Below are 14897 nucleotides of genomic sequence, written 5' to 3'. Positions count from 1 at the left end.
ACGACAGTGTCGAGATGCCTCTGCTGCTGCCGAAGTGTATACGAAGGTTATACGTCAATGTTTAAAAATATGTATATTTTAAGAACGAACGCGGTCAATATGGGAGTGCCAAGCCTGCTAAATTGAGTGAGGTTTTCAATGGAATTGGCATTACATCCCCACCGTGACATATTTCTCGAGTCCTGCTCTTTCGATTCTTTCACTATGTTGTTCGTTGGACTTGAGAGGAGAAAGTGAAAGAGGAAAAAGAAAACGCCGCAGTGTCGCGGCGCACTCGAGGGGGCGTCGAGCGAGCGGCATCCAGCTCTCGCCTGCTTCATTCCAATGATGCTGGAGGGCGAAGGAACGCTTTAAGTATTTAAAAAAAAGTGCAGCACGGCAAAACCAGTTTCATTTGTGACTCTGTCAATTTAGAAGAAATGGCCGAAATGGAAACGAAAGAAAAGACAAACGCAAATAAAGACGTTTCGGGGCGTTATACATGTGACACAAGAGCAGTGCTAACGTTCAGTTGTTACTAAAAGCGACGACTGGCGGCATGACTATCCAAATGCGTCAAGGAAGTCCGGAGAAGGGAGTTTGGACTGCAACTCTCTCTCTCTCTCTCTCTCTCTCTCTATATATATATATATATATATATATATATATATATATATATATATATATCTGTCTCTTCAGCTTCTTTATTTTTTTCAGCGTTATATGGGTTTCCGCAAGAGCAACTCGGGATACACTTAGACGTGTAACACTCCCTACATGAAGTAACTTGTTCTCTGCAAATGGACACGTGCAGCCATATTAGTGCGGTTACCTGTTCGGCTTGCTACTCTTGTGCTTTAATGCCAGATTACTTTAGCTGTGTTTCACTCATTGCAGCACGGTTTCATCCGGCGTGAACTCCCTGGCTGCCGTCACACTCGAAGACATCATCAAGAGGTATATCAAGAAGGACATGAGCGACCGCTACGCTACGAATCTCACCAAAATGATCGGTACGTTTCAAAAGTATACTTGCCAAGACTGGTGGCGTCATTTTGATGCGATTATTATATGACCACCTTGCTTCTGCCGCGAATCGACGTGACTGCACAGATTTAAATATAGTTGATTGTATCGTTTTTTTTTCTTGTCAGCCCTGTCGTTCGGCTTGGTCGCCATCGCTCTCGTCTACGGAGCCCAAATGATGGGCAACGTTCTTCAAGTAAGCAATGCGAAGATTCTCAATACGCTGCATTCAGACAAGCGGATATGGCATCAAGCTTATTAGCTATGATCGCCACGTGACACAGTAGCTGCGGCTCGGGTAGTTCGCGATAACTTGTTAGCGAACAGCGATAGCGTTTTCAGTTTTCTCGTGCTGCATTATTACTACACGTTGGGAAAGTCCGCATACCACGCAGACAAATATATGTGAAACTGCTGTGGCGCTCTCGGAACTGCAATTCTGTGGAAAGAGTGAGTTTGTCCCTTGCGAGATTTGCCCGCCGCACTACACGAAGGCGCTTGAAGCAGAATGGGAAGGACGGAGGTTAGAGGCAGGCGTGTAACTCGCATTTCTGATCTTTGCTGAGTTTTGTGTGGGCAGCCACTGGAAAGGCGGACTTCTTCGTCGTCCTGTGTAGTGTCCTCAAATTCACACACTGTTACAGCCCGCCCTGGTTACTCAGTGGCTATGGCATATTGTGGCTCAGCACGGGGTCGCGGATTCGATTCGCGGTGGCCACATCTTGAAGGGGACGTAATGCAAGCACGCTCGTGTACTTTGGCGTAGGTGCATACGTTAAAGAACACCAGGTGAGCAAAATTAATATGGAGCCCAATACTACGGCGTCCCTCGAAGTCCCAATGTTGCCTTTGGATTTAAAACCCCCCGACTCAATAAACCATACATTGTTACACTTATTTATTCGCTGGTAATCGCAGTTGAACGTGACCAATGCTCATGGTCTACAGAGTGACGGACAGACAGTACGGCTGTACTGGTACCAGAAATGAACGGGCGTCCTAAGGTTCCAGTGTTGAAGAAAAGGTGGAGTACGCCTCAGTGACGCATGTTGTCACAACCTGAAAAAGCTGCATCCAGCTGGATGCCATCGATTGCTCTAGTCCAAGTTCTTGCTCCACATTTGCCTGCACCGAAACTAACAGTGTCGCCGCCGCATCGTGCAGAGCGAGACCACGCTCTGCTTGCAGCTTGTCAGTAGGAGAGCGCAGATCTGCTTGTAGTACGGTAGGCGGGCTCGAGCGCGTCAATAGTTGCAACCCGTCTGCGCATGTGCAGTGATGCCAAAGTTCCGGGCCGTGAACCTCTCTCGGCCGGCTGTGTTCATTTCGATTCTTTGTAAAGAACACATGGGATATAGACCAATGAACTCTGCATTTCAGGCTGCACTCTCCATCTTCGGAATTGTCGGTGGGCCGCTTCTGGGTGTCTTTACGCTAGGGATCTTCTTCCCCTGCGCCAACAGCATTGTGAGTATACACTGTCTATTGTCCTGCTGTCACAGAGGGCCTTCAAAAAGAATAACCAACAATAAACAACATGCACGCTCTTCTGAAGGAACTAAACAGTGTCTGGTTTTGTGCTGTACCAGCCGCGGTAGCTTAATGGCTATGTTGTTGCACTGCTCAGTTCGAGGTCGCGGATTCGATCCTGGCCGTGGTGGCCGCAATTCGATGGGGCGAAATGCAAAAACGCTGGTGTAATGAGGTTTAGGTGCTCGTTAAAGAACTCCAGATGGTCAAAATTCATTCGGTGTACCCCCGTACGGCGTGCCTCATAATTATTTATGGTAGTTTTGGCACGTAATACCCTAAAGTGTAATTTATTTTTCTGGAGTGAACGCGGAATTAACCTGGGGGCAGAATAGAAAACTAAACATTCTGAACGAGCTTTCTCGATCTGTTCACCTAGTTAACTGCCGTACTTCGCCTCTCCTTTTGTACTTATATCGCCTGCTGTTTTACGTATCGGTTGTTCGTCGGGAGCCTTATCTGGCTTAACATGAGCTAGCAAGTCATATATCTAAGCGTGCCAACCAGCAAAAGACGCTAGCTACAAGAATATACATTTCACAGTAATACACGTGACAATCCACTCTTACATAACTCCCAGCAAAGTTAGAATATACTGATGTCTAGAGATGCTTGTTACACGTGCAGCAAACGGCTGCTAACAAACTGCAAGAGAGCAGCTCTGATGCCGCCTTTCTGGCACGTACAGGGCGCCGGAGTAGGCACCATCACCTCCCTGGCGGCTTGTTTCTGGATCGGCTTCGGCGCGTTCGCCACGAAGCCAGCGGTGCGCAAGGCCCCGGTCTCGGTGCTCGGATGCATCGGCGATTACCTGAACGCCACGGGACAGGACGTTAACAACATCACCTACCCCAGGCCTGTCGACATTGCTGACGCCAAGTGAGCCTCTTGCGCGGCACTCCACTATTTCACATTGTCTGCATTGTCTCCCCAAGCTGAATGAACGCAAGAGTATGGGAGAAAAATAATGTTGCTGACAATTCTTTCTAGTTTCTGCTTTCTTGCATAAATAGTTTCAACTTTATATTGAGTTTCCAAACCTCCTCCCTCGATTCGATGGTTCTACGCTTCCAGTTATGGTTCCTTTTCCTCGATGTTCACCATATTAGACTAACTTAACGTCCGTCGTGTTGCGTTACAGAAGACATGACCGGATAAACTGGGCCTAAATAAGCTCTCATTTCTTGTCAACACATGCTGCTATAAAGGGTGTGTCATGGGATATGTATCAAGTTAAAAGAGCATGGCACGTATCACGCATGAGGCGTGCGAATCGCCTGTGGCGGAAAACACAATTCTTATCCTTGAGCATGAATCACTGGCTCAAACGGACATTACTTGATCAAGAAGTCGAAATGCTACTAACACAATTTCACTAAATAACTTTCCAACTACTTTATGGTACGTAGTATTGCAACTTACGATTTGTAGCCGGTAATTTCCAAAGGCGCGTAATCTTGGAACGAATTCTGAGGATTACAGAGCTTTCGAGACATGTGTTCCGAAATTGTAGGACTAAATTCATCGATCTCCACCATAATATTGCCCTGCAGTGCATAAAAAGGCATTTTGATAAAAAGAAAGTAAGTGGTACAGCAATACATGTTACCACAGGTTTGACGGTGCTTGTCTCCAAACTGGAGCTAGTTTCAAAATTGATTTCATGTGCATGTGCCTTGAGAACTCACTGGCTTCAATTCTTAAGTTACAACATGCGCTCTAAAGTAAATAGTTATAAAGTTGATTAGTGAAATACTGTTAAGGTCAAATGTGCACTTCACATTATTGTGCAAGTAACGCCCGTTTCTTTGACAAATTCGGCTCATAGATTAAAACGTGCGATCTGCCAAATTCAGTTCTTAAAAACGATATTAACGCTAATAAAAAAACACTTGTTTATTTCTTTAAACAGTGCACGATGCTGCGAGATGCGAGGCCTTGACCTCATAGTGACCCTAGCTGTGCCCTTGAGCAGACAAACTTGAAGCGCATAGTCAGTGCATTGCTCATCAGCAACACGTGACCAATTCAAGCACGGTGTTAATATCAGTAGGCAACGCATTATAATTCATGCTAGTCCATGCAGAACATCCAGCTTACGTGAGTACATAAACGACGGGTCACGTGCATTTAATTTTTCGGACGATTGCAAGCCACTTTATCTGGGGAATTTTGTTCATTAACGCTCCGCGCTTAGTGGCTCGTTGCAAGAATAGTTGACGGCACCGTGGTTTAGTCGCGCGCCCTACTCTTTCCGTGCGATCTGTTGTGCAAGTACCTCGTCCCTTGTTAAATGTAATCAATTAAAATCCAAGATAAACGAAGCATCGAGCGGCTACCACAGCATGCCTCGTGATTACGGAGCGCGCTCTGTGACCTTTCATATAGGTGGCGATGCAGAACTGTCTGGTACCCTACAATTACGAAAAATAATAGCCCAACGAAGTAATAACATACAGAAAAATTGCAAGATGGAAGTAATGCCAAAGAAACATTTCCGAGTACTTATTACATATTAGATTCAGCAAACGGGCTTTTCTATGAGCAAGTTTTTATACTGGCCCACCCTGCTGCTGCTCGCATTGAGACGTGGCCTTGGCGCTCTTATACCACACCTGACCCGTGTACCAATTTATTTATTTATAATACCCTACAAGGGGGCCCAGAGGCCATTGAGTAAGGGAGACGAACAAGGATATTATAAGTGCGAAGTGTGCAGGTCAAAAAAGGAAAAGGGAAAGCATTGCACAGGGCTAGTACTAAAAAGCAGCAACAAACATAAGAGCAAAGTGCACAAGATAATTGAAGTATATAAGTACAGCACAAATGTCTGACACATGACTCAAGAAAAAAAGAATTTAAAAAATAAAGCAGGGGTTTACAAAAACACAATAGCCATAAAGTGCGATATTTTATACAACAGAAGGTGTAACGTCACGATGTCAATTGAAAGTAATCGCGCAGCTGATCATCGTATGATTGATGGTTGCATATGGATGCAATATTATCGGGAAGATCATTCCAAAGAACGATGGCAGGTGAAGGGCTGATGAATTGAAGGCTTGTGTTCTTCCGTGTACGCGCTTCATGCTGTACTGATTATGTAAACGGCACAAAATGCGTGACGGCGCTTCGAGAGGTAACGCAAATTGCCTGATGCAGTGGCGATATTTATGAAATAAGCATAAAAGAGCCATTGAACGACAAATCTATAATGGTTCAAGAGAGATATCAAGTTTGATCTGTGGTACTCTCGAACGGGGACTGTAGTTACGTGTAATAAAGCGAGTGGCTCTATTTCGTACGGTTTCTAGCAAGTTTATTAAGTAGTTTTGATATAGGGACCATATAGATGCTGCATATCCTAGCTGTGGCCACTAGAATCATCATCATCATCATTATCGTACGGAGACGGCAGCATATGTAAACATAATAAAAGCATAACAGCCAGCTGAACGCTTATTGAAGGCTGCAGCAACTGTATTTCGTAAACATTGTTTCCGATGCGTCTAAAACACTGCAGACAACTATATTTATTCGTGTGCCTCTTTGTTTCAGCAAGGACATCCTCTTCATCTATCGGATATCGTATGTCTGGTACAGCATGATCGGGTGCGTCTTAGTCGTCGTCATTGGACTCATCGTGAGCCTGTTAACAGGTACGTATACGTGCAGCAAAAAGATAAATAATGTCGCTCTTTAGTTCTCACCCCATAAACACGGACTGCCTTCCAACCCTGTTTTAAGTGGTCTAACAGACGCAAACGTAGTCGAAGGTTTTTAAAACGAAGGGCTTGGGACAGCCAAAATCATTTTGCTACACAGGTCACTACACTGTAACGGTCGCGCTCCACAGAGCTCACGATATAACGGCTCAGAATTATTTCGCCATTGCGCAGGTCATTTCGTAGTACAGGCGTTCGTTGTAGAAGCGCGTAAGTGCATTCTGCTCGATAGCATGGCATGAGTTTAGGAGAAGATTTCATGCATTAAACATCTTTTTTTTTTCTTTTAATTTAATTTCATTGCTTCACATAATGGTTACAGGTTTTGACAAATAGAGAGTGCAAAAGGAAGTTGCGTTGTCAACGACTATTGGGACCTCCTGTTAAAGTTAAATGGGGAAACAAAATATATAAAATCAAAATAAAAATAGAAGTTAAGCACAAGTATACACAAATATGTTGGCAGTCACTTTAGCATACGCCAAAGAGTATGTCAAAGGGTTAACAGCGTACACAGACGGTGAGAGAGTGAAGTACAACAGGACAAAGGGGGCGCTCAAGAGAGGATGAAGGCGAAAGCCTGCGCGCTCACGAGTCAGTCATTAAATTACTAGGCATTCTCATTCGAATGTGTAGTGACTTCCTATTGTTTTCTCCCACCAAAGCTAGTGGCTTCGGGTGCCCTAATTAACTCGACCTTAATTAACTGTGTATCATTGAACTTCGCCCTAATTAACGCCGAAGTTCGTGGGTTCGAGTGCCTTAGATAACTCTATCTTAATTAAGGTCGAGTTAATTAAGGCACTCGCACCCACGACCTTTGTTGGTGGCACCATGATACCACGTGGCATGATGGCACGTTAATTAACTTCACCTTAACATCAAAGGTCGCGTGTTCTACACACAACAAAGGTTGGGGTCCAAAGAAAGTCGGCCTTAATTAAATTTGCCGTAATTCCGCCAAAGGTCAAGGGTTCGACCGCCAACTTTTGTGCCATTGAATTTTCTAGACGGTCAAATTTCCGACCCGTGAGTCATCTAATGCGTTCGCCTTAATAAAAAAGAACATAGCACAATAAAATATAAAATACAGATATGCAAGTACCTATGGATGTAAATCAAGCATATAAAACACACATAAGAAATGTAGGTGTGCGTGGTGATCATATGGTTCGCGATGTCTTTCTCAATCAGTGAATATCTGTTGCATAACAGCCATTAGCTTATCGCACTGTATTCTTACTTGCGTTATATAACGCACCAAGGAACAACTTAATGTGGTATTACCTGCTTCCAGGATACACGAAACCGAGCAAGGTGAACCCGCGGACGATCCACCCAATCTACAACTTCCTCTGCGGTGTGATGCTGCCGTCCTCCCTTCACGACAAATTCATGGTGAAGAGCGTGGTGAGTTCAAAGATGAAACTCGAGAGAGATAACTATGCAGTGGTGCCGCGATACCGTTACAACGTGACAGCTGGGCGAGAAGACTACTGCCTAAAACGAAAGCAGTCTAAAAACACACCCGAGTACACCACGGCAGTTCTCCAGAAATGCGTCACGAAAATTACCCATAGGACAAGAAATTCACTGTTGCGTTCTATGTGTTTTGTGTAGCAGGACGTTCACCTTCCAGCTTTCTGTACAGCTCATCTTTCACACATTACCTGTGACGAAAACGGAAAGCAAGTTCTCTCGTGTTCTTTTATTTGTGATGCACCAAGCTGAAGCATGTTTTGTTTTTTGTTTTTTTTTCGTAGCCGAAATATCGCTTTTCAGCTCTTTGCACAGCAGCACGTCGTTCCAAAGTGTAGCAATACGTGCAGTGAAAACAACCGGCCGAGAAACAGAGAGAAACGTTTCGTATTCCTTATTACAGCTAAGCTGTTCGCCTTTACTTGGTCGGGATTTTTCATGTCCGCGTGCGAGGCTCTCACTCACACAACACTATGGGCCGATCCCGGAGACAGTGCAAAAAAAGCGGGCAGGGCACAGTACTGTTTCTCCAAGAGGTATCACATGACGTCGTCAGATTACGTCAACAGGCGATATAGTCACGTGATGATGCCGTTATTATCGTACATTCGAATTAGAATCCGATGCTATCTCGTCTGCAGCTTATGTTAAAGTCTTACTTTAAGAATTCTCTGAGGCAACTTACTTTGAAAAAAAATTGATTTAAATAAATGAGGCACTCGCGCTTGGCGGAGGGTCTAGGGGAATGAGCACGTGAGCTGCACTTCCGCAAGCGTACGTTCGCGCGCGACGTACGTCGGTTGTGGGGCTGGTGCTTCTCTAACATCGTCTAACGTCGGTCGTGCTTATCTAACGCCAGCAACAGCTTCGCTCTACATGCACTTTAACACGCTGGACTGGAGGCGGATTTTTTTAGAGTACAGCGCTTAGGTGCCCGTTTCTGCGGCGAGCGTTAGCGTTGACCCGCGGCGTAGCCGAGCGAAAGATGAAAGAACGTAGGATGAAAGAAGTAAGGGTGAAAGCGCCGCGGGACATGAAAGACGGGGAGGAGGAAAGCGGAGAGGAGGATACAGCGGAACCATGAGGCAGAAAGAAGCGGAGAAGGGTATGGCGAAAGGGTGAGCAGAAAAGCGTAGCGCGGTGATGATGCTTATGCTTATGATGATGATGCTTATGAGATGGCGCCAGAGTAGCGCGCAGCATCGTCTGGGTGGTCCGTCGGCGGCGGCTCCTGTGAATCGAGCCCGCGCGTCACCCACGCGGTGGCTCTCGCGATCTCCAGATTAGCGAGGCATTCGCGCAACACTTCGACCGTTTGCAACGTGCCGCACGAGACAGATTGTCCTCGCCAGCCAATGTATCGCGCAATCAAAATGCGTATAAAGCTGCGCTGGAATTTTGCATTAGGAAGTGTCGTAATCGTCGCAGATTTTTTTTTTCAAGCGTTACTTACCGAGGCGCACTTTTTGTGCTCTTGAAGCCAAGTATAGCTATTCCTTTCAGTCATGGTTGCAAGCCGTAATGAAGAAAGCTTGCTCATTCCCTACATATCCATTTGACATAAAGGGAATTCCTCGAGCACGCACGTCAAACATTTCGTCTGTCGTTCGAGAAGGAGCTTGTAGATCCCTGAATTGGCACGCTGCGTTATAAGGAGCCCGTGCCATCCCCATTTTTCGGTCTCGACGTCTTCTGCTCAACTCAGGGTTACTCATCCGTACTAAGTGGCATCTAATATTGCATTTTCCTTTCACACACCCTATACACAGGGAAATCACTCGTGAGAGACAAGATGGTAGGCCTAAGGAATCAGACGCAAGTTCAAGCACCGTAATTTAATGACTATGCTTCATTTCGAACAGTGTTGGGCTGCTGAGCACGAGGTCGCGGAACCGAATCCCGACCACGGCGGCCGCATTTCGATGGGGGCGAAATGCGAAAACACCCGTGTACTTAGATTTAGGCGCACGTTAAAGAACCCTAGAGGAATGAGAGGCCTTTTCCCTGCAGTGGGCGTAACCATGATGATGATGATGATGACAAAGAACCCCAGGTGGTCGAAATTTCCGGAGTCCTCCACTACGGCGTGCCTCACAACCAGAAAGTGGTTTTGGCACGTAAAACCCCATAATTTCTAATTTTCAACAGTTAATAAGCTGAATTGTCCACACCGTGCTGCGGCCTTCTGCTAGCGTATACCTGTCGCACTGAAATATGGTACTGCCGTACCGTACGCGTGCTGCCGTACCGTCAACGGTACGGCAGCATGTGCACGCGTCCGTGCAATTGTGCGAGTCTGCAGGAGGCGGCGGAAAGCAGGAGAAGCGCGCACAGATCGAGGGCGCTAGAAGCGGCGATGAAATGTGTTACGCGACTGTAACGATTTCTGGATACTGTGTGTGTGCGTGGATCAGTGGCGCACTCTCTAGGGGAGATCCCCGGATTAATTTTGTCCCCCTTTGGTTCAACGTTCACCGGAAGCTTGCCAAACAAGCGTTCTTGCATTTTACCCCCCCCCCCCCACACACAAAGTGAGTCGTCGCGGCCGGACATCTATCCCGCAACCCTGTGTGTGTGTGTGTGTGTGTGTGTGTGTGTGTGTGTGTGTGTGTGTGTGTGTGTGTGTGTGTGTGTGTGGGTGTGGGTGTGTGCGCGTCTGTGCGCGTCTGTGCGTGTGTGTGTGTGTGTGTGTGTGTGTGTGTGTGTGTGTGTGTGTGTGTGTGTGTGTGTGTGTGTGTGTGTGTGTGTGTGTGTGTGTGTGTGTGTGTGTGTGTGTGTGTGTGTGTGTGTGTGTGTGTGTGTGTGTGTGTGTGTGTGTGTGTGTGTGTGTGTGTGTGTGTGTGTGTGGTTGTACACCACGCAAAGACAAACTCCTAGCACGCCCAACAACGAGGATGCATCTTCTTGCGTTGCCAAAACAACACTTTGCTTAACTTCTAACGGAAGTTTTCCATTGCTCAGGTGTGCGGCCACTTTGCAACAAATTACAGTCCTCCTTATGCTATATTTAAAAAGTATCATACTAAAAAAAGCTTAAATTTCCTTTATGAATTCATGAATTTATATAATGAATGTCGGTGACCTAGCTGGTACACGACTTGGAAAAACGAACAGCTCTAAAAACATCGCAAACCAAAACAATACAGCGCACTGTCGTGAGTCTTGTTGTTTACAGCCCGGTACTCACCTAACAGTAGAGATCACCGCTGTTTTCCAGCCAGATCTAGTGAGTGGTGCGGCGACGGCTACGTACGGAAGAGGGCGGGCACTATTTTGCAAGTCGCCAATCACTCAATTGCGCTCCCGGCGTCGTAGTCATGCTAGGTGATATCCTAGATTTAAAAATACAGGAACGAAGCTTTGCGCTCGAACTTAGATGGCATCATGTCACGCAAGTTTCACCCACTTTCGGTGACCTGCTGTGCGACTTGTTTGAAGAGATGTTTGGAAGTAACTTGCGATCACGTTATTGAGTCATCACACGACGCATATTGTTTGATCACACTCAGGTATTGATGAGGCAGACAGTCCGAAACAGGGCTGCTTCCTGTTTAGAAGCCTTTGTGCAAATTACAGCATCCGCAGTTCGCAGTAAAATAAGGGCCACGTGTTACGACAGTGTAGGTGACCCTCAGCTAGGCGACTGGCCATGGCCGCCTGGTGTTGAGCGATAGCGCGTAGTGACGAGACGCTTGCCCTATGTCCATAATTATCGGCAAACTTCGCTCTTCACGCCTTTTATGCGCCCCCCCTCCCTGTATCTGTCAGCCCACTCCGCTTCTCAAAATTCTTTTCCGTTATTCACTGTCACACTTTTCAACATTCACCAGGTTGATGAACGGCGCGGCGGCCGCTAACGTTCCTATATTTCTGTTTCTGCAGACTTCGACACCACTCACCTACCTGCCCTCCCATCTTTTTGTTGTGGAGTTTTCTTAGCTTCCCTGACCCAGCAACTCCGTCCTTGATATATTTTGCCATGCGCAAATCAACTTTCTGTGAGTCGTTCTTTCTTGTCCTGTTTATTGCCCAGTTTTTATTCTTAATAGCGTGTACAAATTAGCCTAACAGCAAGCTCTTCTCCAGTTTATTAACATAAGGAATGTCAGGCACAAGGGAAAGAAGAAAGAAAGAGTAGGGGGAGAGGCGCTTATTATGGGTATCCTAGACAAGCAAGCCGCATTATTTTCGGAATGCTTTTCTTCTGCGCAGAATGGTCGACGATTCGGTCAAGTACCAGAAATGAGAAGCTCTTCGACGTCACGAGCGTTTGGTGGGGCGCAACAATGCCCCTAAGTTTTATGCATGCGCTCGTCCTATCTTTACCTGTGTGTGGAATTTTTAGCGTTGATCGCCCCTCAGTGGTTGTTGACACGAGCCGGAATGACGTAGAGGCGCGCCATGACTAGGGTCGCAACGTTCTGTGCACAGGAAAGGGAATCGCCCCCATGACACCCTCCGTCCGTTCGGACCGCCACTAGCCTTCGCCTTGCTTTCATTTTAAATCTTACTCTTTCATCCATGTCGCTGTTTCGGAACCCACCTCCTGAAACTTTCTGTTCTGTAGGAAAGGGGTGGAAAAGAGGGGGGCGGTTCGTCAGAAAATTTTGGGGGAGATGGGGGTTCGACCTCCCTCCGCCACCCCCCCCCCCCCCGGCTACCCCAATGACTGCCATTGACGTTAGTCGGGGAATCTCGCTAGACGCCTTGAGAGAGCAACTGGGGCAAAGAGACTGACTTTCATATTTGCAGTACCGACTTTTCTATCTTTTTTCTTTATACCTTTTCGCTGTTCAGGACGAGTACGAGGTCGAGCACATGATCGAGCTGGGAAGATCGAAGAAGGCCCGTTCCGACATTTCATCCGAGGGAAACGACAACGTTGGCTTCACCTCCTGTGGCGAGAAGCCCACCATCAACGGCCTCGTGGCACCGGCCGATTCCTCCAAGGCGACTGTGAATGGCATAGCTACCAACGGCAGCATCATCCATCGACGCTCTGCAACAGGCGGCGGAGGCGTCGTCACTTCCAGCCCGGAAATGATCGCCTTTCGCCCAATCACGAATGGGCACTCGCAGGGGCCATCGGCAAAAACAGAAGCCGCAAACGCTTATTCGAGCGATACTTCTGCGATGTCTTCTGCGAGATCGGCGCCTCCTGATCCTCTCCACGATCAGCAGACAACACATGATACCACTAAGACTGCAGCCGGCAGTAGCACCGAGGACGCCAGAAAGCTGATAAATATCGACTCAGGGGGACTTTCTAGCACGCGGTCGCCAAGTCGGAATTCGTGCACAAAAGGCGATTCCGACGACCCCGATATGAAACCGATGACCATGAATAGGGACGTCGCGTCAGTCGAGTCGCATTTGTCCCAGAGCGTTCATAGGCCGCGGCGTTGGGGCTCCTCTAGAAGGGAAAAGCGCCATCGGGCGAAGCATTCCTCGTCACCCGACACCAGACGCAGATCTACGTCACCCAGTTGTGAGGCGGCAGTCAACAAAGCAGTCACATCACTATGAAACATTACCTATCACTATCTCCTAACCGCGATATATGCGCTGGACGCACTGATATAGTATGGTATAGTACACATGTTAAACCTGATTCGCACGATCACATGTATGGCAGCTGCAATAGGTCCACACTGGGCATCTTTCTCGTTCTTCATAATTTACGGCTTGAACTACGTCACAGACGAGTTATGAAAAGACTGCGATCCTTTGGCAGCAGTTTATTTTCTGTGCCTGACCTGGACGTACGATGGTAACTGTGACGTTGATTACAGCAGGGTGAGTGCGCACTCGGCTGCCTCATCCGAGAATCCAGAAATGACGCTGAGGACTATTGGCGTCAACAGCCGGCGAGCCCCGCGCGTTGCCAGGCTCCATTTAAAACAAAGCGTTCGCTTATTCTGGCTTTGTGTATTTCTCAATGTCTCATCATTTTACAATAAAAAAGCCAAAAGCAACGTTATATGACGACGAAAGCTTGTGCAACCGTACAAAGCAGTGAGCAGTGTTTCAGTGGCACGAAAGTACAAAGGAAAGTCTACAAATCGTTTGACGCGCGTTGTAATACAAACGTTCAACAAAAAAAAATTCCTCCTATTGTCCTCAGTAATGAGCACGATTTCCTCGCAGATCATTGAGCCGTGTATGAAATGACTCGGGCAAGAAGCTGGTCAGTGTTAAAAGGTATTGTACGCTACTCTGTGTAAATAGAACGTGATGTATAATTATGCCATAGCAACAAAACAAGTCTGTTGAACCTTCTTACCATGCACACAAGTGAATAAAATGTCATGTGGAAAAAATCTCCTTCCGAAGAAAATATACGTGAGAACTGTTCTGAACGCCTCTCTCTATTACATCCGCACGCTATTGTGAATTGCATTTGACGATCACTTTGACGCCGATCTGTCAGAAATGTATATAAAGCAGTTTTTTAAAACTTTAACCTTTAAAAAAAAGTTATTTTCAACTATGTCACGATCCGCCCGGTTTCGTGAACGAGGGAGGGCTCGAGGCACCCTCCGTTAGACGCGCACTCCGCAGCGTGGTGGTGACGAACGATGACTGACCATCTCGAAGCAGAAGATGGAGCGGCTGTAAATGCTCCAACAGCTTCGGCAGGAAACTCCTGTAGAAGTTCATGAGGCCGTACCCAGAATGGTGTGTACTATCTTCGTGAGCCTGCCTTTAGTGGCCGACTTGCTGCTGCTGGGGTTAGATTAGGACACGCAGGAGCTTCCAAGTCTTTGACACCACCCCTAGCTTCCCCTGAATACCATCGCAGAGCGTATTCCAGTTCTGTCTGGCCAAGGATATGGCGTAGGATTCTGCCTTCTTGTTTATCTCATCTATTTTTTTCTTGAGTTTGCGGTTAAGCCGTTGTCTTCGCCATGTCTTTGTCAATGAGTATCTTACTTCCCATAAATGTTGAAGGTGCGGATCGACCGCTGAGAAATCTTCTGTCGTGCAGACCTCTTTCGTAAAGGATTTCAAAGTTTGCACCTCACCCTTAACGCATTCCTCTAGGTCTGTAATAGGGTTTGCAGTAGATGCCTGGGCCTCTTTTCATCTGTCCCAGTTCGTAATTCTTGCGATACCTATTTTGCGTTTGCACGCGTTTGCATTGCTGATTACCCAGCC

The 14897-nt window shown here is 46.8% G+C and overlaps 2 protein-coding genes across 2 annotated transcripts in view; one reads left to right on the top strand and one right to left on the bottom strand.

Moving 5' to 3' along the window:
* Positions 1-14063, top strand: part of LOC142571412 (sodium-coupled monocarboxylate transporter 1-like) — a 68234-nt gene extending 54171 nt beyond the window's left edge. Inside the window, exons 10-16 of the mRNA XM_075679741.1 lie at positions 877-992; positions 1134-1201; positions 2386-2472; positions 3224-3414; positions 6094-6194; positions 7558-7670; positions 12537-14063. Coding sequence (XP_075535856.1) covers positions 877-992; positions 1134-1201; positions 2386-2472; positions 3224-3414; positions 6094-6194; positions 7558-7670; positions 12537-13265 — 1405 coding nt within the window. The 3' untranslated portion in view covers positions 13266-14063. The remainder of the gene's footprint in view (positions 1-876; positions 993-1133; positions 1202-2385; positions 2473-3223; positions 3415-6093; positions 6195-7557; positions 7671-12536) is intronic.
* The window catches only part of LOC142571411 (phospholipid-transporting ATPase ABCA3-like), a 252417-nt gene that overhangs the window by 183476 nt on the left and 54044 nt on the right, over positions 1-14897 (bottom strand). The window lies entirely within an intron of this gene.

This window comes from Dermacentor variabilis, chromosome 2 (genome assembly GCF_050947875.1).
Source record: "Dermacentor variabilis isolate Ectoservices chromosome 2, ASM5094787v1, whole genome shotgun sequence".
NCBI lineage: Eukaryota > Metazoa > Arthropoda > Arachnida > Ixodida > Ixodidae > Dermacentor > Dermacentor variabilis.
This window is presented reverse-complemented; position numbering and strand designations above follow the sequence as displayed.